Here is a 23,090-nt window from a genome sequence, read left to right as displayed (position 1 = left end):
GAATTATTGGTAAAAATTAATTTAATCATCCATTGAACTTTGCGGTTTTTTTTTACTCCTATTAACACCACATTTATACTCTAAAATCTGGAGGCTGAAGAAAAAATATATATACACAAGAATACAATGCTGTTACAGACTACACAACATTAAACATGAAAAATGTAGATTTTGTTACTACAATAAACCCAATAAAATGGCAAAAGGGGGTATTCACACATTTCTCACAACTCCGATAGAATGGCTGGAATGTAATGCGATAATTCTGCAGTGAGAGACTGAAATCCATTCACTAGTTGGGTGTGGAACTCCTGGTCTTCTTCTCCAATTAATCTAAAATGAACTCGAATCGCACGCTTACATACAGCCATAAATTCAAGAAGGGCAGCAATGAGTTGCTGCAACTCCTGTGACCGCAACCTCGTAGCTGACTCACCGGACAAGAATGCGGTGCACACACTCAACACTCCACTGTTAACCTGCATCCATGGAGATACACGTTAGGTGAAAACATTGAAGTCCAAACTTCAATTGTACATGCGCATAATATTATAAAAACCAGCAGATTGGAGAAATCAAGTTCGAAGCTCACTTGAACTGCAACACTGCCTTGGAGTATTCTCTGAAGACTCTGGAGTCGTGGAAGTTGATCCCCTTCAGAACTGCGAGGCTCTTCTAGTTCATTTCGCAGAGCAGCAGTTCTAGTTTCAATCATTCCAATCGCATTTTCTACAGGGGAGAACTCGAGCGATTCGGACTTAGTAACTAAAAGTCTATTTACCAATGCGGGGAAGGAGCCCTCGGTCTGTAGAACAGTTCTCCTCTTCCATTGGTCTTCTAGTCCACCTTGAGTCTTTCCATTTTTGGTAAATGGTGTATCAAATAAGAAGCGGTCAAAGACGCGTGCACGAACACTCCCAGTAGATAGTGAAATGATTCTCTCTCTCCTACTTCCCAGATCTTCATCTTCAATGACAGGATCAACCGCTGTTATCTGTAGGTAGCAAACTCCCGGCTGCAACTCATCTGCTTTCACTTGCCTAGAGTCTGGAATAATGTGCAGTGTGTGACTCCCATCCATCCGAGACTCGTAAACATGACTAAGTTTCTCCATAATGTCACCTAATCGTACATCACGGGGCTCACGATATACGTATTCCTTCCTGTCCAGCTTCCCAAATTTTTCGCCATAGAATCCCACCCTATAATAGGTTGCATCAGTAAACGGAATTGGACTTGATTCCTGCTCAAGGATTGATTCGTAGATATCCGTCAGTGAAGAGTGACATTTTGCCAATTGCCCATACGCTCTCCTACTTTTGTAAACTGGAATTACAAGTTCCAGAATACTAGCACAAAAATGATACAACTCAGCTTGAGAGAAAAGCTTGTTTGCAAGCTGTAGGTACTTCACAGCAGAGTCGAGTGTGAGTTTAGAGGCACCGTATCCCTCCACCTCAGCTGCTGATGCCTCCGACGTGATCTCACTGCTGACCATTGGGCAAATTCTACGTAGAGCTGTTACATGATCTCTGCTCCAGACACCATCATTTCGAGCAACAAGAGCCTAAAGAAAATCCCATCGTAAGCCTCCAGCAAGACAAATTTGAGTAGAGAAAATTCCATTCATTGAAAATCAACTGGAAATGTGAAGTACCTGCATGACCACAGCTGCGACTGCTACAGCACACTGTGCAGCTTCAGCCCATGACTGCATCTCTTGATGCGCATCACATAAATGCAATAACCACATAATATGTAGGTCAGGTACAGGGGCAAATGCCATCGCAAGTTTATAGAAACCTTCTGCAGCAGCATATCTATCCATTGACATCACAGAGGCCTAAATCAAGAAATTAGCCAGCATAAGTATAGTACACAACAGAATAATGCTTGCATCAGACGTCACTATTTCAAGTCTAGGAGGGTAATAACTACTACCAGAAATACCACAAGTCTAATCTGTGCAAGGTCATATATTATTTTCTTGACTCGACTTCGAAGAGGATACTCTCCCTCTTCATTACATAATTAGTATGATAAGATGCATAATTTTCATAAATTTTAGGAAGTTCAAAAGCTTTAGCCTAAATAAGTTGAGGTTTAAGGAGAGCCAGCATCAGATTTTTCACGCAACATCAAACAAGTACAGGACAGCTTTTCTATTGCAGACATCACAAAAGGCCTGAATAGAAAAAAATTGGTCAGACAAGTTTAGAAACGACAAGAGAATGGTGTTGGCATCAGGTATCAATACTTTTAGTTTCAGAAAAGCAATAACTACTACCAAACATATACCACTAATCTGATGTGTAAGGTCAGATCATAACTTCAGAAATAACATAATCTCCCTCTTCACTATTATTAGTGTGTTCAAGCCCCATGATTTTCTTCAGTGTGGTTTTTATACTCTAGAAATGGAAGATGTCCTCATCAGAAATTCTCCCTTCTTTAGCAAGACTGTCATTGACTTTCCCCGGCTATTGCAAATTTCAAATAAAATGTTCACAGAAAAACAAGTTGTTTCTAGTATCATATATCAATCCTACTGTTCTCCAACACATGATACAGAAATATCCGTACATCAGATATTAGGTAATAAGAACATTTCCAAGTCATCTTGTTTCGTCACATATAGCATATGGCTCCAAACAATGCTTTGGCAACCAAGCAATTTTTATTTATATCAATTCTAAAATGTCTGCAGTAATTGAACGTGATCCACCTTCCAAAGAAAATGATATTCATACGTATCAGGATAAACAAAACCCTGCACTTTCCACATTTCATCTGGAATGAACAGAATGGACCATGGCATACATATACAATCCAAAAATAATAATAGCAATAAATTATACCAACGTAAATGGCACGAAGACTTACTAAAAGAGCATGCTCAAGACTAGCATCAAGAGCCAGAAGGAGGCTGTCAGAAAGATATTTCAACTCCGACCAAGACCACTTATTGTCAGCAGATGCTTCTGGAATTATTACAAGGGCATTCTCAGGAAGTCCGCATTCATTCAACAGATCAGAACTCTTGGATTCATCTGCCATGTCCTCTAAGGATTTTCGTAGTCTTTGTGCCTCACCACTCTCTTCAAGTGTCCCATTCGCTTTCATCTGAGTTACTTGCACATCAGACATCAACTCTGACAAAGTAATTATGAGCATGACCCTCAACCTAGCTGTCTGCATAAAGTGACAGAAAGAACTCTGCAACACAAAAGATAAGGTACACGATTTTGGAAAACAAATCAAGAAGTTAAAATTTGTGAAAAATGCAATTTAAAAATCCTACCCTCACAAGTATCTGAAGCCCTGAAACAGCCCTTTTCCTGATGCTATCATTTCGAAAAACTGCAAGCCGAAGAAGATGGAATGTTACTTGCTTTAAGAAACGGTCATTTTCTCTTGCCATTAAAGTTGCACCATGAAGATCGAAGACACTGTTAAAGACAGGAAACAAGGCCTTGTAGAATGCCAAAGGTTGGTTCTTAGAGAAGAAGCTCATGAATATAGAGGTGATGCAATCAAGTTTCCCATAATCAGTAGCAATGCTATGGGATGCAGCCATCAAAGAGAACTTCTCAGTTATTTCCAAAACCTGAAGACTCACTGCAGCACTTAAGTTTTCTTCCCAAAGTTCCTGAGAGCAAACTTAGAAGTTAAGTTGCCTAGAAAAAACATATTAATAATGTTATATAAAATCACTACAAAGAATCAAATTAAAATTAAAAATCGGAGAAGTGTACCAATTTTTGTCTTAGTACTGGGTGCAGTGACTCCCTTAGTGCTTGAGCAGATGCACCAATCCTAGAAGATTGTGCCTGAGCTAGTGCTTCTCTCAAGGAATATGGCTGATTGGGGGAGCTCAACTGAGAGTTCACCCTCTGCCATAAATAACCATTATCAGGTGTTCCCTGAGGCTGCATTGAGGAAGATGCACAAAAAGAAATCAGAAGATATGAATTTTTCTTCTTCTTTTTTTTTTTCTTGGATAAGAAACAAACAAGGTATATTAGAAACAAGACCCAAAAAAGGCCAAGGCAACCTAAAGGCAGTGGGTCGAGCACAGATAACCTAAAATAGCAATGGTCGAGCACAGATAAGGAAACATAAATGTTTCTTTGGATTCATTTTTCTTAGAATTATTTCTAGTAATTGTGATTGGATAATTTATAAAGGAACAATATTAATGTGTGCATTGATATCACCATTTACAGACTCATGATTTTGGAACAAAAAAGAACATCCTTTATTCTAGAAACTGGGCATCTGTGACAACACACTAAACAAAAACAGGAAAAATTATCTTTTAAGTAACAATTCTCTAAACATGTTCAAGAGGCCAGAGTCACGCAGGGTACAAAAAGAAGGTACCCACTCTGAATTCTTGTCTTGATGCTTCAGATAGGTAGTTGTTGATTGCAGGAGATAGTCTGTCAGAGTATTTTGGGGAACCAGGTCCATCACCAACAGCAGCAGGGCTCCGAGAACTGGATCCAATAAGCATGCCATCAGCAAGTTTTCTATGCTGCAAAATACAGGGGACATCAAGAGAGTTAGAAGACTTTGACTCAATATACAAAATCAAAGGTGAAGATATATCATTTACTTTCTTTGTTTTTTGGATAGAAGTCAGGGAGATGTACCATTTACTGTATCATCACCATGGAAGAAAACAAGTAATAAGTAGTTCAATAAGGGTTTGGATTATTAACCAAGACCAACAATATTGAAGCGAGTAATATTAACTACAAAATAATGAGAATCAGCTAGAGGACCAGTGATCTTAGTGAGACTATGAGTTATCAACTAGCACAACCATTGATCTTGATGACAATCAGCTACAGGATCAAGAAGGCAGATAAGACATCAAAAGAATATGGAATTTCAAACAAATGACAACCTCAAAAAGAATAAGGCATTCTTCCATGAGCTTGAAAAACAATCTGGTTCGAGCAATGCTTTGTTGCCATGCCTTGACAAGTGAAGTATCATCTAAATTACGCACAATTTGCAAAATCACAATCAGAACTTCACGCTTCTCAATAGCATTTAGGTTATAGAAGACGGGCATTTCATCTAAAATCTGTGAAGAACACAACACAATTCTGTAAGAGAAATTGAACACAGTTAAGATCAACAAGGTGATAGTACATTCTAGAAAGGAATGTGCATGAGCATACATCTATGCATTTGTATACGTTCATCATGCAAATGCACGTTAAATGCAACTTGGTGAATGTTATAATATGAATATTAATTGGAAAATAATGAAAGAAATAAAGAGGCAACTCTTCAAAGGCATTATTTTATTTCATGAGAAGGGAAGACACTCCATCCAAGGGAGTTACAAAATAAGTCTCCAGTTGGATAAGAGATTCAAAAAGCTATAATGATGGAAGAGGGGGGAGTATTAACACCATGATATGACTAATAGAGTAATAGAACTCTTCAAAGGCATTATCCAATACTTTCTAATGTGAAGCTGCAATATATTGAGACTTGAGAGTGCAAAGATAAATTATACAATCAGCAGGCATCCATGCTAGGCTGATCATCACATTATTTCCAATCATGTAAGCCCTAGGTGATCTTTGTGGAATTCAGATAAATGCTGACACTATTGGTTCAACCTACTAAGAGATGCTTTTTCCCCGTATTGTAGAATTCAGTTCTTGGACCACCGAATTACTATTTCCAGCCTCTGAAACTAAACTTACATATGAAGGGCAAATAGTAAGCAACTATTGTTGCAATCATTATCTATATACATTAGTTCTTTATGAAATAACCTATTCTGCATTCTTTTTGTATTTACCTCTTTTCTTTCATTTGATGAATTTTTTTATTTAAAAAAAAGCCCCATTATGCTAATTTGTAAGCAAATTACTCTGCCTTGCTTCTGAATGAGATATAAAGACGTTAAAAGGTATATGGCAATATTTTAACCGCGTAGAGACTAAGGTTGGAGAGAATCCAAATGTAATGTATTCTCATTATTAAAGTCTATATATATAGACAAATATACAAGGTTGACCTAATCCTATAATCCTATAAGGATAAGGTAAATAACAAATTAATATTAATACAAGAATATAAAATATACTAATCTATATACTCTAACACTCCCCCTCAAGTTGGTGCATGTATGTTAATCATGCCCAACTTGTTAGACAAATAATCTATTCGTGCTTCATTCAACTTGTGTTCTGTGATTTTTGATATCATTGAGATCACCACAGAAGTTACGATTGATTTCTTCTCAGCCATAACAAACAAGCGAACTTATTTGAATAAAACGACAGAACCAGACCAAACCACCCGAACCAAACAAAACAGATGAATCAAACGGTTGGAACCAAACCGGATTAGGTGTTTTCTAAAACCAGAAACCCCAAGTGCTCCCCCACGACAACCAAAGGGGCGAAGGCGATTGGTGGTCACGGAAGCGCATCGCGACGAAGGTGCGAAGGACGGCGAGACGAAACCCACGAATAGCAATTGGAAAAATAACTGGCAAATTAGCAAACGGCGGCAACGGCGGTGGTCGGCGGCGGTGATCGGCGGCGGTGGGCGGCGGCAGTGGGCGGCGGCGGCGGCGGCGGTGGTGAGTGTTGGATAGCAATGAACAAAAATCCTAAGGGACAAAACCCTAATGGGCACAAAACCCTAATGGGCATCAAAACCCTAATGACCACAAAACCTAGAGCTCTGATACCATGTAGAGACTAAGGTTGGAGTGGATCCAATGTACTGTATTCTCATTATTAAAGTCTATATACATAGACAAATATACAAGGTTGACCTAATCCTATAAGGAGAAGGTAAAGGACAAATTAATATTAATACAAGAATATAAAATATACTAATATATACTCTAACAAACCGCGAACTAGAACACTTGAATGTTGCACAACAACCCTGAGTCCCAATACCTTTAAGGTCTCAATTAATTATTTATCTTGATAGATGAACGCATTGTTGACCTCTTTTAATATGAGTTGTAAGAATCAATCTTCAAAAAGATTTGTCAGCAACCTTCATTTGATCTTTCTTGATTTTTGAAAATTCAGATACTCATTTTATCAACAAATACATCCAGATGCATCAATTAACATTGTTAGTCCAGAGTCAGTTCAATACCTTCTAACCGTACCATTTTATCCCAGAACATATACTTCTTAAAGAGGTGTGGTCTCACAATTAGTTGAAATCGGGATATAATCAAATCTACACTTAAGAGCTCAAAACAGAAAGGGAATGACATTTCACTATACGAATGTAAAATTTTTATTATATGGGAAATGATAACAAATTGTTCCAATATATCTCTTGGATGTTAGAAGATAATGTGCGTCATAAAGATAGAATTGGCTAAGATAAAAACATGCACCTGCCCAATAAGTGGAAAATACAGCTGAGCAATGTATAGCTTATCTTCAGGCTTTTGGTACCGAGCATCAAATTCATGCTTGCATAGGAGAACAACTAAAATCCTAGCCGCCTAAAGACAAGTCAGAAAACAAAAGTTAACCAAGTGGGTCAAAGACAAAAGTTAATCAAGTGGGTCAAACACAAAAACAACATTAGATAGTAGGTATGCAAAACCAAACCCAAGAACATATATATGAAAATTTAAGTGCCCTCTGAAACATAGCATGATTACTTCTCCAACACTTGTAGATTGCAGTTAGTCTCACCTTTGCCCGCAGAGGTAAATCATCATGATCCCAAGTAAGAAAAAGTTCTTGTATTAATACAGATGAAAGGTAATTCCTATAACATAAACGTAAAATTGGTCATACATAAAGCCATAAGGCACTATTAAAGCCAAAATAACAAGGTCTTCACAAAAAAGAGATGAAAGAAAGACAGATTAGCACTACTTAAAATTCTATCAGCACGACTAACATGCAACATTTGGCAAGAACATATCAAGTGGACATGAGTACCCTGGTAGGTTAAGAACTTAATCCACCCACCAAACGAAGGTAAAATAGAAGTGTGGCCATCAGTAGCACAGTTCCACTTTTCATGTTAAACTAGATTACCTAGAGTAAACCATCCCTCATTGTAACACAAAAAGGCCGACGTTTCCCAAGTCATTGCAAGCAAACAAGGTTCTTTTAAGTCACCTCAACTAATCTCATGAGACAAGCTCGGAACGTACTACATTTCATTTCAAATCTTTGGTAGTTGGCCACCATCGTTTGAGCTCATTGTTCCCATCGACCACTAGGCCAACTTATGGTGGTCAGGATTTGGGTAGAAACTTCTGAAACTTCAATAACACAAAGAACAATGCAACCTAGGGGCAGGGGAAGAGATATGCCCCTCCCTCACGAAGCTAGGTTACATAACCCCATGTCCCCATCCAATCTTTAATAAATGATAATCATAGATATAGGATAGTTAAAAATAATTTGCCATGTGAGTGGCTCCACCACAAAACTCTAAGCAGTACACTATCACAAAAAATAGTATTGGAGGATTTACCCTCGAAAATTCTCTGATTCCTTTCCAACCAAATGCTCCAAAATGGTCTTATAACCACATGAGTAGAATCCCATCGAATTTTGAAGAACTCAGCACCATGGGAGGCAGTTGTGAATTCAAGAGGGTAGATCTAGGTTCAAACCTATGCAAAAGAGAGATTTTTGTTGAAGGGAAAATGGGGCCATCATGGTCTCCGATGAAGTTCTTAATCACTGTTTCAACTCTCTCGAGCCAATTTTTTTCCACAGTGGGGACTGCTAAATTTTGCTTCCTTTTTTTTTTTTTTTTCTGATATCCGTGTGTCCGGGCCAGCTTAAATTTTGCTTCCTATCCTAACATTTCCTTCAAATTCCATATTACCCACAGAAACTCCTCTTTTGTTCAAAATCTTCTGCACCCAAAGGGAGCTCTCCCCATTTTGTGACTTCCCGAAAAGTTCCTGATTGACGGGGGCAAAGAAAAAGGTCATAGAGAACATCAACCAACAATTCCAACTCAACCTAATCAACCAAGATTGAATAGGTTATAGGTGTTCAAGTGGCCTCTTTCCTGACGTCAAATGTTCCTATTCCCACTTTTTTCTACCAAAATCAAGGATGAAAAGCTCCTACTCTACAAAGCACTTGGTCAAACGATCCCATTGACAAAAGACAAATCAGCTAGAGGTAGGAATATACAGAAAGAGGAGGTTACAAACTAGAGGTAGGAATTCAAGGCACAATGGGCAGTACACATGCTATGTCAAAACTACTAAGTACTTACAAGTTGCAATAAGGCAGTGGACTCCCCAGTTTAGTAATAGGTTAGTGTGGCAATAGACCACGTAGGGAGAGATGGTATTTTATTTGAGAGTAGAGCCCTTGCATGGGCAGTGAGTTATTGTGCTATTTTGATCTGTGAACATGTTCGAAGGGAGAGAGCTCCTGACATCTCAAAGTGCTATGAATTTTCTGTGTATTCATGTTCTCATCTTTCAGTAATTCAATAGATAGGCCAACTCCCTTGACGTCTCCCAGGTCCGGCCTTGGGGCTGGCGCAGGTTCCCCTGGGTATAGGGGAGCAAGCTCCCACTCCCAGTTATCAAAAATAGGTAGGCAAATGTTTCTTATCAATCAAATGTTTATACAAAAATTGAATGAAATGTTTCACATCCAAAAACAAAAAAAATATATAGGCCAACTAAGACCACTATCAGATATACAATCAGTATGTATACAAAAATTGTGCAGAGTAAAACTCATTTTGCAGCTTGTCATTCAACTTTGACATCTAAGATTTAAGAGATTTCATTCAAGCATATGTAAAGATCCTTTGTGATCTTCACCTTTTATATGATGGTACAGAAATGAACGTGTTTATTATTTCCAGGGCAGAAAAAAGATTTATAAGCATTGTAGAAGTATGTGCTAAAGGTAAGGCACCTGTCTGAAGGGTCCCTTCCAGGCATTTCAACAAAGAGGTCGTGATCACATATAATCTGCAAAAACGTAAGCTTGCAGTCATGCAGAACTGATTGGCAAACACCTGAAAACTTGTCCAGGTACAAGGACACCTGCAACAGATTGAAGATAACTCGTTAAGAGTACATTAAATTATCGAATGGGGGGAAAAGGACCGCAGCATAGAAATGTCACATCCTGGAGGCTATGCACTGAAGCTTTTCATACTCTATGTTTTCATACAGATTTGATCTCTAGTTGCAATAGAATATATGCCCAGCTTTCCCAGTACTCTAAAAATAAATCAATCAACTAGTAGTTTACACAGTTAAAATAAGTTCAACTTGAAATTTGAATGGATAAAGAGGGAAGGAGTACTTCAAATTAATTTTTAGCAAAGAAAGCACTGTACCACGATCCCTTTCTTTTATTACTTTGTATTACTATCAATAGTATAATTACATCAATGCCTAGAGAGAGTTGTTAAATATAAAATTATATAAAGAAAACTTCGTGGAAGTTTTAGATTCTTGAAAGTACACATTAAAACCATGTCTTCACTGCAATTTTAGATTTCAGGAGTTCACACTAAAATTATTATCTGCCTACACCCATAACTCAATATAGACCAACAAAGAAGTAAAACAAATATTTGAGCAAAAGTATACCAAATCAAATACTTGGCGAGGTTCAATAATGGACAAAAGGTCGTAACAAAAGAATGCTAAACTGCTATTCAAACGTTTAGCCAAGCTTAATCCCTTCTTGCAGCGTTCATGTACTTCAGTAAGAAGGCAATCGTACAACTGCAATATGCATCTAAATACACCTTCTTTCAATTGCATTGGAGGAATCTCTTCACCTGTAAAGCAAAAGAAATCAAAGGAATAGAAACAATTGGGAAAAATTAGTAGAGTTACAAATCATGTGACAATTAAAAGTATTTAGCATCTGCCAGAAAGATCTCTACTCAATCTTTAATAAGTCTTACAAACATTACATGGCATACGATGACAAGTTCATTTTTTTCTGTTTTTGTTAAACAAGAAACAGAAACCTCCCACTGATCATTAATTAACTCTGCCCACATGCACACAATTTCAATTTTGAAGACAACCACTGACAACCCTTTCAAATGTTCATATGTTTCATCAATAACAGACAAATAAAGAACTTCACTATTAAATTAAGGAAAGACACAATGCTAAAAAATGATATGGTGAGTGCACGTCAGAGTAGAATCCAAAAAACCAAAGAGCAAACTTTGGTAACATAATCAAAATATATAATCTTAAGGGATAAAAGGTAATTTAATACGAAATTAGATGAGAAGATTTGTTTTTTTTTTTTTGGTAAGAAACAAAGATTTATATAGATCTGTGAGATGATTATAGGTTCAAAACCCTATAATGTTATTATCCCCATCCGATATTGATAGATCTACATGTTAGGTCTCTTCAATCTAAGTATCCAAGTTTATGTAGGAAGGGTGACTTAATAATAAAAAGTAATCAAAGTCATACGGATCTGGTAACTTAAAATTTTGAGAAGGGTTCACACAATGTAAATTTTGAAGACATATTTTCATGACAAGCTCTCCTACTTCCAAGTCAAATAACCTTGCAGATGAGAAAATAACACACACAAACAGAACGCACCAACATGAACACATGTTTAGAATCCAAAATAAAAGTCAAAATAAAATGACTAGCACAACATAAAAGAACAGAGAACTCTAAACCCACCTAAGGGAAGACTATGGTAATAAAGCCGAGTTTTTTCCAGTGCCATTGATTTGACAATTAGCTCAAGGAAAAACCAGGCCATAGCCAAAACATCATCATATACTGGTCCAACACGATAGCCTTTGGCCTACAAAATAAAAGACTTCAGTATTAAATTAATCTCTTATATGTTTTATCTCCACGGTAATTGGAAAACTAACAAAACAAATTTTTAACAGAGCTTCCTGACTTGAAAATCGGGATCCAATAAGTTCCACAGGGTTCATATCTCCTTTAATGGAAGTTTAATTTCCACGGGGTTCATATCTCCTTTAATGGAAGTTTAATTTCCACAGTGTTCATATCTAAAATGTAGTCTGGTGAGTGCACAAGTATGAAGGTTCACGGATCATCAGGAATAGGTTAGGATCCAAATTAAATACCAAAAGAAATAATAATTAAAAAATAATGAATGACCAATTAACGTCTTCGAGGTTCGAGCTAAATAATAAAAAGGTATGGGTGTCAATAACACAATTCATGTACAAAAGAAAAGATATAGCAATTCTGGTGATATTAAAATAAAAATGAACACATAATCATTAGCCAATTGCAAAAACAAATGAGAGCCAAACTACCTTGCTCCTCGCCAAGCTTCCCCAGACAGTGGACAGACCAGGGTAAACAGGTGGCTGACGACCACCAAAGTCATCAAAAGCATAATCAACATAATTAACAAGGAAATGATTTCTTTCACCATCTTCGGCCGATTCCTGCTGCACCCTATATATTTTGTCACATGATATAACAACAAAATGCAATGAATAACTATAAGAATTCCAAATAAAATGTCAAACGTCCCCAAATTCTGGATGAGAAAAGGCAGAACATGAAGAGATGTCTTTGTGATTCATTGTCTTTTTTTGCATAAGGGGCGCATGATGAAAAGTCCATGGTGGTTCTATGTTAGATTTACAAGTCATAAGTAAAGTTGATAGGTCAGGATACATTGAATCTTTTTCAATATATTCTCGGACAATCTCCCTTCACACGTGGCTAAGATATTAATCTGATTTACAAAATTCAACATATGAACTAATAGTACTCATTGGAAAGAAAATGGCATTGCAAGGATTTGCACCGACAACTTCTTACTGTGATAGTACTCATAAGAACTTAAATGGATATGAAATGAAATATTTAATACTTTTCAATATATCCTCAACATCCTGGAGCAAGAAAAAGATAAGATGTGTTGTTCATCCTGGAGCAAGAAAAAGAGAAGATGTGGCATTCATCCTATTCCAAACAAACATGTGGTAAAAGGCACGGAAGGGGCAGTAAGTGGCAGACAGCTGATGTTTATCCTTTTGAAATGCAAAAAAAAATGCTACTTGTGCATAATAAACTAGACCCAAATAAATGTAAAATCTACAGCTCGAACAAGTACCTTGTAACAATATTAACCATTGCTCTAAATGCTGCAACCTGAAATACATATTACAAACAGGAATTAGATAACAGCTTGTATTGAAACCCAAAAAAGAAATGTGGAAAGATATTATCAAGCACAGCCATCAAGGCTTCATCGGAAATTAATTCAAGCAAACAAAGACCTCTAAAGACAGTTAGTAACATGAAAGGAATAATAAGTTCAATGAATGAAACCTGGAGGGTTTCTCCACCATTGCCAATGAGATGGAGCAACATATTCAAAATAGGATGAAGGAATTGAAGCAACGCAGTGGAATCAACATTCTTCAAACTGTTAATAGCCTGCATGTGACGGGCAGCACCATGCCAAAGATGTTAATACTCTGTTAAATTAATCCCCAATTGGCTTTCTTTCGTTTCTGAACAATTGGCTTGTAACAATTAAAGCATATAATCATCTACATGGCTGTCTACTAACATTGGATGGTATGATATGAAACAATTACATTAAATCGCAATGGGGTATGTGCATGTGGAGTTCATAATAATGGAAACATACCTCCAGAAGTTCAGAACCCCAAGGAGGGCTTGTTCGAAGAGTGTGCCTATCATATTCCAGGAAAAAATCCTTGATTCTCTCATTAACAGGATACAGGGAAGAACATAGTCTTAAGCGCAATTTAAAGATGTTTTTCCCATCTTCCAAGTAATCTAACCTCTCCTTTACAATCAGAAAGAAATGAATAGTAGGTAAGTGGAAGACAAACAAACACAGATCAATAAGAAGTTAAAAGAGCCAAACCACTGAATCAGAAAGTTCCACTGTTGCAGTAGACATGATGGTGAAGGAAGCAAAAACATACCCTGTTTGAATCTTGGAGGTAATGTGGAACAAGCTCTCTCATTACTGGTAAGGAAATTTCAGACCGCAACCTAAATTAAACCATCAAGATCAGAGCTTTTGAGCACCAGGAGATGCATAAATGAACACAATTTACTGCAACATAATAGCATGGGCATTAAATAAATAATAACACCACCCAAAGCCTGTTTCCTACAACTACATTGTAGTAACAAAAAGGAAAAGGTGCAATTTGAAGGTACACAGCATAATAATCATATTTTTGAGAAATATGGAATTGATTAAAATTCACCTAAAATTCACAGACGAAATGAGACGAAAAAGAAGCATGTGCACTTCATAAAAATGCCAATCGGGAAACTATATGGAGTCACTTTTCAAATTTTTCAAGCTTGATAAATAAGTAACTTTCTTTCTTCAAGGTTCCCGTCCTAGTCCTGCAATCTATGCTCATAAAGATGTTTTAAGTGAGAGAGATGATGGTGGTTCCTAAATTCTAGGAAGAATTTCAAAAAGAGAATAGAAGGAACAGTTCATGACTAGAGTGGGGCCATCTAACAGCCTTTTGGATCCTTGAGATGCTAGACTGTCAAGGCTCAAAAATTCAGGAAAGTTTCTTATATCTAGGCTTTGCATGTAGTTACATCAGTTACTTTGGCAAAGGCATATGGAAGTCAAAATATCCCAAGAGTGTTGAAGTTTTAGTCTGGGATCTTTGTTTTAGCTAAGAAAAAAATTCAATGATATATATGGAAGTAAAAATATCCCAAGAATGTTGAAGTTTTAGTTTGGGATCTTCGTTTTAGCTAAGAAAAAAATTCAATGATATATGTGAAGTTTACAGAAGGAGAATTTGATGGTAGCAAAGGAGCTATAAGAAGGATCTCCAATTGATACAAGTAGGGGACAAAGATCAACTATAAAAGATGTAGGATCTGTACATCCTTTACACTTATATTCAAGCCAAACTTCCCAAATGACTGCACAAAAGCCATGAATCTGTTTTTGAACTCTCATCTTTGATGAATCAAATACCTATGAACACAAGTTCAAACTAGAAAACATTCCTGTTTATCTTCCCCTAAGTTGGACAGCATGATTAAAGTTAGTTGTGAATATGGAGATCACTGTTTCTTTTATTCCCAACCAGCCAAGGAGATTTACGGACAAGCACTCCATTTCTAATCAAAGCTCTTCCAAGACCTCAGTAACAGCAGAGAAGCTCCCATAAACTTTTGCACTCTACCCCACTAGCAACCTAAAGGAATTCCTAATCAAAATTTATACCACAAACCTACCATCATTAGGACGTTAAATCAGGATAAACCAGCAAAAGTATCATTACATCTTTACTCTTGCTGCTAAACAATCCAACATGTTCACAAATCCCAACACATTTCTCCTATAGGTTCAAGACATCCTTTTTCCACAACAATAATGAAATACCTCTCAATCTAATTCAACCCCCATTACATTGAATAATCTTGGGTTTCCCACATTTTTTAGCATATCATCTATAAAACATAAGAGAAAATTCCAACACCATCCAACCTTTGACTTTACAAAGCTCTTCCAATTTTTTCTCTTTTTGCTTCTCTAATTAAAGCTCTAGTAACATGAAAAGGATTTAGCATGCAATCTTCGTGGATGATCTTTCTTGATTCTTTCAAGACGGTAAACCAGTGATCATGAATATGAAGTGTTGTAATAATAATGGTCAGTTCCCAATCTACTTCAGCAAATTCTGCCTCCCTCCTCGTGAAACCTTTCTTTGTTACCCAATTTACTTCAGGTTCCTTCAAATAAGCCTTGATTTTGACCCCCTGACTTCCTTTACCCACTAGAGAGCTTCCCCTAAAAATGGATCACCCAAGCTCGCACTATTTCCTTCAAACTCCCCCCCAACCATTTCCTTTCCATAACTAAACTTCCATTGGAACTTGCCCAACATCTCCCGAAAAACCCTCCACCCATCCTTGTTAACTCCTGCTAGATCCCCAAATACTTCTCTTTCCCTTCCTTGGAAAGAAATGAAACTTCTATTAAACCAACCACTCTAATTAAAAAATTCTGAAATCCAGAAGGTTCTGATATTATTAGAGAACTTGAGATTCAATGGGCATTATAGAAATTCCACCATTTCTTACTCCACCAAACGTCATAGCTTCCATTGCAGAATTAAATAAAAGAAGATTTTCTTTATCCTTCAACCTTTATCCAAAACCCCCAAAAATTACTAACAAATCTAATGGAAAAAAAAAGACTTATCTAAATACTACAACTACTAAAATCCATGGAAGAAACCCTGATTAAACCCCCTTGTTACCAACGAACTGGAAATAACTCAAAATAGAGGACGGAGGACCATCATGAAAGCACCCCTCCTAAAAGCTTCGACTCCATAGTTTAATACATATTGCTTCTCCAAAAAGTAGACTTTTAAGACTACATAAAAAATATGCATGAATAAGTAACTCTTCTTAAGCTAATCTTATGAGCTGATAAATAGGTGCCTCCATATTTTAGATAAAAGAGGATTTTCTATTAGTTGAAAACAAAAAATATTGTCTTGAAAAGTGCTTGTTATGTTAGGGAGATCCCTCCGAGAATTTCACCAGTAAATCAGCCGCGACACTAATGTCAATTACTAGTGAGAAGACTGATTGCTACTTGACAAATCGGATTTGGAAGTTTAAGGTGGTCCCAAAAGGTGAAATTCTTTCCTTGGTCTCTGGCCTACAAGAGCATAAACTCTCGAGATAAAAGTCCAAAAGAAAAATACTCACATGGCCTTACTTCCTCGAGTCTGTTTGAACTGCAGAAGCAACGAATAACTCTACAGACCACCTTCTTTTCGGTTCTTTGGCAATGGAAGCCTGATCAATACTATATAGTATGTGACAAGATCAGTATTGCATGGTGCATGCACGAATATTGGAATTTTGTGTTCCTAAAACTTATATGGAGTTGGTGGATCAAAGGAAAGGCTACAATTGTCTGGAAGAGCACTATTAGAACTATTCTTTGATCTATTTAGATTGAAAGAAATAAATAGAGTTTTGTAGATTTTGGGAGATTTTTTTTAATGCTCCCTTTTAGTATACTTGTGTTGGATTGGGCCCCTTTATAGACTCCCCAGACATCCTCATCTCCTTGCCGTATTTTTTGCATTCCCTCCTTTTTCGGTAAGGAAACGCTTTGTGTCTCTTACATGAAAATAAATAAATAAAGTAGTTTCATCGAGAGAATAAATTCCATCATGAGCACATACTGAGCATGTGTTGATAAGGGAAGTGCTGCATATCCAATTGCCACCTGGAATAAAGCAACAGAAGATGAGACAATGACAAATGAAACAAATAAATTTCATAACATTAACCAACAGCCATAAAATAATCATGATCCCAAAAGGAAGCAGACTAGAACTTACCGGCTTCGGAGCTTCTACTTTTGCTTGCATGTCAATATTGAAGAAAGTGAACAACAGGTGATGCTTCGGTGTCCAGGTAGCAGGGAGGGAGAGTTTAATCTCATCATGGTAGCAAGCCACTCTTGCCCCTACAGCAACTTGACTGTGAGTCCATTTCTGAAGAGATGCACCCAGCTCCACGGGATATATTGCCTAAGCAAGTCTCCCATAAAAAATATAAATAAGTAGGCAAAATCCATATTATTTTCTATGTATGTGGAACTCCTCGCCAATGGGAAGAGTTGAATTGGTGTTATAACTATGTATACATTTACCTCCAGAGGCTGTCTACGTGGGTCACTATCATCCTCTCTAAGTTCTACACGAATGAACAAGTTCCTCTTCCGACTCAAACTAACAGTCAGGGGGTAAACATAAAGACAGTGAAAGAGCTGCAAGAATGGCTCATTCCTCGTCATAATGCGGAAGTCAAATGCATGGAACTGAAAACCAACCAACAAAGTACGGTCAATAGTTATTCATGATAATCTGGGCTATGCATTGGTGAAGATTGTATAGAAATGATGGCATAAATTTCAAAATTCAAGAACTATGTATTTCCGTAGATATCCTTAATTTTCACCACATGTTCTCCATTTCTTTTCTATAAGCATCTATTTATTTAAATTAATTCTATACATAAAAAAATATCTATATATTTTCTCCTCAAGCTAAATACTTCTTTATTTAATTATACCATTTGAAGTCAACGCTTGTTCCAATTCTTTACACATCAATTCATATTCTAACATTCTTCTTAATGGGATCCGTACTTGAGGTCCTTCTCTAAAAATATTCAAAAAAACAAAAAAAACAAAAAACAAAAAACAAAATTGGGGAACTTCAGCAATGCATGATCCATCACCCAGTAATCTCTAATTATAATCTTTTTTAGAAACAGATTACAAGCATTTCATCAAGAAAACTACGTCATATCAAAATCATTATTCCAAAGTAAACATTAAAAAAAACAATAAAAAGACCTACCAAACCCAGATATTAGGATTCTACTAACAAAAACTATTGAGTGGTGGGATATTAAAATAGAAAACGACATTAAGCATCCATACTTACATCATCCGCATTTAAATCTGCAATGCCATGAGGATATGATCCATTTCCAGAAACTTCTTTACCATCAGAAAAATTTAACTTCGAGCTGCTACTATGGTGATGACTATCAAAACCATTATTAGGGAACTTCTTAAATGTGGAATCGACCTGTCGATCCACGAGATCAACAGAATCACTGATAACACTACCACTTTCTGACACGTTTTCATTGTCCGCATGGGAAATCTGGTGCTTCTCAATTTCCAGCCTAAAAACACCTTTTACGGGTTTATGTACCTTGTATTTAGGATCCTGTAATTTGAATAAGTAACCATCATCGACCACATTTAGAGGCACTTCCAGAGTTTACAGGGAAAGTGCAATAAGATATATTTTGTACAAATAAGGTTAGATGTCATAATTGAAATACCACACCTGAAGTGCATCTTCCGTGTAGCCTTCTTTGACCTTATTTAAGTTTGATATTTCAACGACTACAGAGCTTCCGCTAGAATAGCCCAGCTTACCATCCACTGTGACCTTTGTGCCAGGCTCAAGTACACCCTCGTGGGAACTAGAGCCAGTTACGCTGGGAGCAAGAGGACTACTTGGGGAAGCAGATCCAGCAGATGCTGCACCAGTGCTGTTATCAAATAATGAAACAATAGCCCAGGCAAAGGATTCTCTGTAAGGCATGATTTGAGACCACACCTGCAGTTTTTGCTTTTCCCTTTCATTCAAATGCACCTGTAGGAGAAGTTTATACAATCAGAGAGTATTAGTTCAGACAATGAAACAAGTACTTAAAGGATCAGGACTATGGATAAAACTGCCTTACCAGCTAAACACATGCATTAAGCTATATTTCTCAACATTTGGTGGAACGAAAGCAGAATGTCCTCTTTCTTTCAATAAAGTTAAACATTTAATTCTCCAAAGATAACTCATGTCACTCACCCAATTTTGGAAGAACAATTGTAGAAGAAGGGTTTGATATTAGCACCAGGAATTATAGGGTCTAAATACACCACCAATGTATTTGAAAGAAAATATCAAGAGATATATGTATCACTAAAGAGTAAAACATAATTTTTTTTTTTTTTGGGATAAGAAACAATATATTTAAGGAGACAACAAGAGGAGAAGACATCCTAGGGGTAGAGGGTGGAGGTCACCCCTCCCAAACACTAAACAAGAAGAGCTTTCCTTCCAATCATTAATAATCATAGTGAGGCTAATAGATTTCCTTTTTTTTTTCCTTTTGTGGGTAAAGATAAATTATGAAGACCAATAGATTAAGCCTTCATAAACTAAAAACAAAGTAGCGTACAATAACCATGCAAGATTTACCCCAAAAAATGTTCCAACTACATTATTGATTATAGGCTCAAAATAAGAAGAGTTTATGGAGATTACTCAAACAAAATAATAGAGAAACATATACGTTTAGACATACTGGTTCTTTACGTGAATACACAGAAGCAGTAACCCCTCCTTCTTCTGTGGCATGTTTCTCTAACTGGATAAAAAGACAGACCGATGCTGATGGAGCCTCCAAAAAGAAAATTCCACGCGGTTCAAGTGATGTTTTAGGCTGAAACAGTAATGGACAAAGAAATTATATTCTACATTCATTAAACAAAAATCATGGGAGATGTAAATTAAATTAGGATGGGGGAAAACAGGGGAAGTAGCTTACATCCTGCATTTCTTTAGGTACAATGCGAAAATGGAAATCCTCAGACAATTTTTCTCTTCTCTCCCTATTATACAAGCAAATTGTACCATAAAATGGCTCTTTGGAAGGGGTTGAAAGTGAAGGGTGAAGAGAGAAGAGAGAAAATATATCCAAGTCAGCAATCATAAAATGAGTTGAAGTTTACCAAATAAAAAATAAAGAAGAAGAAGCATGAACCCCATAAAGATATAAAACCATTCAAAAAACGCTTACCAACCAACCCCGCTTGAAGGGATAGGGATAGAACTTTCACAGAAATCTTCAAGCCACTGACATGATTCACAGGAGGAACAAAAAATAAATGGTGGTCTAGACTTATCATAGGAAAACAAAACAAAAGGTAGTAAATTAGTTAAAAAAAAATAGAATTCTGCATATGATTTTATTACTGCCATACTGTGTTACGGGAGTTTCTGGTATCCTCTGGCCAAATATCATTGACCGTTCATTTTCCCAATCAAAGGCTGGCTCATAAGCTGGAAGAGGAGAAGCACCAAACTGCTGCAAAAATATTAGAACTACATTATACTTGTTTCATGTAAAAATGAAAAATATAGTGGGATAAATACAACAATCAGTGTAATGTCAGATGATGTTAGGTTCATTCTGTCATCATCTTGATAGACTAAAAGTCTAAAATCAAAGCAATTGAACCTTTGGAACATTTGATAATAATGGATCATATGTTGTAGCCTCTGGCCTTCCAGAGGTACTAGGTACATCATCCTCTGCAGTATCTTCGGGCTTTGTGCGCCTGGCATAAGTGAGACGCATTTCTGCAAACAAGTTTGGAAAATATTCCTTTATACGAAACAAGAACATGGTTCAAAGTATAAATGTGAAGCTCTAAATGACAATTATGAACTGTTCTGATAGCACACAAGAGATTTGATTAGGAAGTGTGAGATACCATATAAGTTGGATGGAATATCTAATGCCTAGAAGGTAATAGAGGAAAGCCTTACAAAGGAGAACTATGGGAGCAACATTAACATTTACAAGTAAACCTCTCACTTCATATTATTTAAAAAATATCATACTCCAATTTTGCTCGGTGAAAAAGTATCCATAAGAAGCTTTAGAGCCATCTCAATTCCAATTACCAAAACAATCACTTACTTTTCTTAAAAAAATACATGGTCCCATAGTATGACCTAGTGATATTAATTGACTTAAAAATTAGACGATACAAGTCCTTGACTCCCTAGTTGGTTTACATAATTATAATTGTAATTAGCATGTTTAAAATTTAAATGCGTAGTAAAATTAATAGGCTACATACTTGTAGCCTTCCTAGTCACTTCTTAATCTCAACTTTCAGGGTCATTTCAGGATATGTAAACAGACACCCATGGAAAGTTGACAAACTCGCAAATAAATGAGATCCCTAGTCACTTCTTCTACCCTAAGAAAGCACCTACTATCAGTTTTATCTGCTGATAAACAAATGCTCATGGCATGTAAAGTCTACACTATGAAGAATCAAGAACATAGGATTCAGAACATGATTGGAAAAGGTGACAAGTTTCATGTCCTAACTATATGTATGTATGTACGTATGAATATATGGGTGTGCGTGCGTGCATAAATCCACCCAGTCTGATACATGCACCCCCGATTGAAGTCAAACACAGAGGAAGACATAAGTCGTCCAACACGAAAATGACTCTATGTCGACCGCCATTTGTGACGAATAACAAAATTCTTGACGAAACAGTGAGAGAGTAGTAAATAACAACAGGTACTTCCGAAGAGATAAAATGAAACTATAAGAGCGTGGTGAAAGCATATTACCAGTCTCAATGTCAGTATCAGGGCCTTCATATATCTGGTTCTGGAAGGACGCGGGACCGATAGTCTCATAGTGACCGTACTTATTTTCATCCTTCACCCAGTCAGTTGAATAGCACTGCACCAGCTCATTGAGATGAGGCCACTGCTCCAAATTCTCCTCAAACTACACAGAAGCGAGAATAGAACGAAGCAAGAGAGAAAGTAGAAGTCAATTTCGAAGCTCGGGAGGAGAGAAGGAGAGAGGAGAAGCAGCATTTACCTTGTTGTGCCATTTGATGGAGGCGGGAGTGGGATCTCGGCGATGTAGGAGATGCATTGTGGTAGATCTAGGGTTTTGGGAGAAGGTTCGGAGGTGGAGAAGTAGGATAAGAAGAAAATAAAAATGGAGTTGAGAAGTCTCTTTCAAATTTGGTATCTGAGAAGTGGAACAAACTACAATGGCGTAGTTGGTAGATCTAAAGTCAATAGGAAGAAGAGAGAGAAAAAATGTAAGGAGGAGGCACCAGCCAGAAGCAGCAGCAGAGCTCGGCTCAAGGCATTCCAGCAGAAAGAGGGCAAGTGCGGTACAGTATAGTGGGAGTGGGAGTGGGAGTGGGAGTGAAGGGTAAGGTAAGGCGTCCAGAGTAGAGAAGGACAGCGAATCTCGGGGGCATAATAATCGTTTAATGAGGGATTCGGACCCTCCGTCTACGGGCCTTGGTTTTTTGTTTCTTCTTTTCAAGTTTGAACTGCCTTTTTTTTAGCTTCTAAGAAAAGCAAATATTATATTAAATCCTCTTCTTTTCTCTCTCGAAATGCTTCTGTTCTGTTCCCAACAACTAATACACGTTACTACGGCCTACGCCCAACTGCCTCAAATACAGCCCACCATCTCCATACTTGCTTTAGCAGCCCACGCCAGCCCGAGCCCCCACTGGGTCCCAGCCGCTCCCAATCCCATGTTCCCCCATTCCTCTTTTCTTTTTCTTATTTTTTGATTACTGTTCTTCCCATTGATGGTCAAATCAAGTACAAACATGTGATCCTTCGCACGTGTGTTCGCCCATGTTGAGAACAAGGAAGAGGGATTATC

At 37.1% G+C, this 23,090-nt stretch overlaps 1 protein-coding gene across 2 annotated transcripts; it reads right to left on the bottom strand.

Moving 5' to 3' along the window:
- Window positions 1–88: 88 nt before the first annotated feature.
- SPK1 (guanyl-nucleotide exchange factor) lies at window positions 89–22,694 on the bottom strand. 2 transcript variants are annotated; one of them, XM_022292179.2, is made up of 30 exons: window positions 22,278–22,694; window positions 22,019–22,181; window positions 20,879–21,000; window positions 20,622–20,725; window positions 20,438–20,493; window positions 20,186–20,283; window positions 19,943–20,080; window positions 18,922–19,233; window positions 18,508–18,798; window positions 17,709–17,876; window positions 17,395–17,586; window positions 17,236–17,279; window positions 13,966–14,035; window positions 13,662–13,823; window positions 13,337–13,444; window positions 13,119–13,156; window positions 12,307–12,451; window positions 11,690–11,816; window positions 10,613–10,806; window positions 9,927–10,057; window positions 7,710–7,785; window positions 7,403–7,513; window positions 4,913–5,095; window positions 4,388–4,537; window positions 3,756–3,929; window positions 3,302–3,649; window positions 2,884–3,216; window positions 1,658–1,843; window positions 593–1,567; window positions 89–479 (listed from the first exon to the last, which is right to left on the bottom strand). In XM_022292179.2, the coding sequence occupies exons 1-30, from the start codon at window positions 22,332–22,334 to the stop codon at window positions 225–227; spliced, it is 5,511 nt and encodes a 1,836-aa protein (XP_022147871.1). In that variant the 5' UTR covers window positions 22,335–22,694; the 3' UTR covers window positions 89–224. The 2 variants fall into 2 exon arrangements, with proteins under 2 accessions (XP_022147871.1, XP_022147872.1); XM_022292180.2 differs by having other exon boundaries at window positions 20,622–20,722.
- Window positions 22,695–23,090: the final 396 nt, after the last annotated feature.

Source organism: Momordica charantia (genome assembly GCF_013281855.1).
Source record: "Momordica charantia cultivar OHB3-1 chromosome 4 unlocalized genomic scaffold, Mcharantia_2.0 BLBB01000004.1, whole genome shotgun sequence".
NCBI classification, from domain to species: domain Eukaryota; kingdom Viridiplantae; phylum Streptophyta; class Magnoliopsida; order Cucurbitales; family Cucurbitaceae; genus Momordica; species Momordica charantia.
The sequence above is the reverse complement of the archived record's forward strand: the minus strand, read 5'-3'. Positions and strand labels throughout refer to the sequence as shown.

Excerpts from the sequence above, each read along its gene's own strand:
- SPK1 (XM_022292179.2), bottom strand. The coding sequence starts at position 22,334 with ATGCATCTCCTACATCGCCGAGATCCCACTCCCGCCTCCATCAAATGG. Across the intron at positions 19,234-19,942 it reads TGTATTCACGTAAAGAACCA|GTGCATTTGAATGAAAGGGA; the intron begins GTATGTCTAAAC and ends CTTCTCCTACAG. Across the intron at positions 17,877-18,507 it reads CAGATTTAAATGCGGATGAT|TTCCATGCATTTGACTTCCG; the intron begins GTAAGTATGGAT and ends GTTGGTTTTCAG.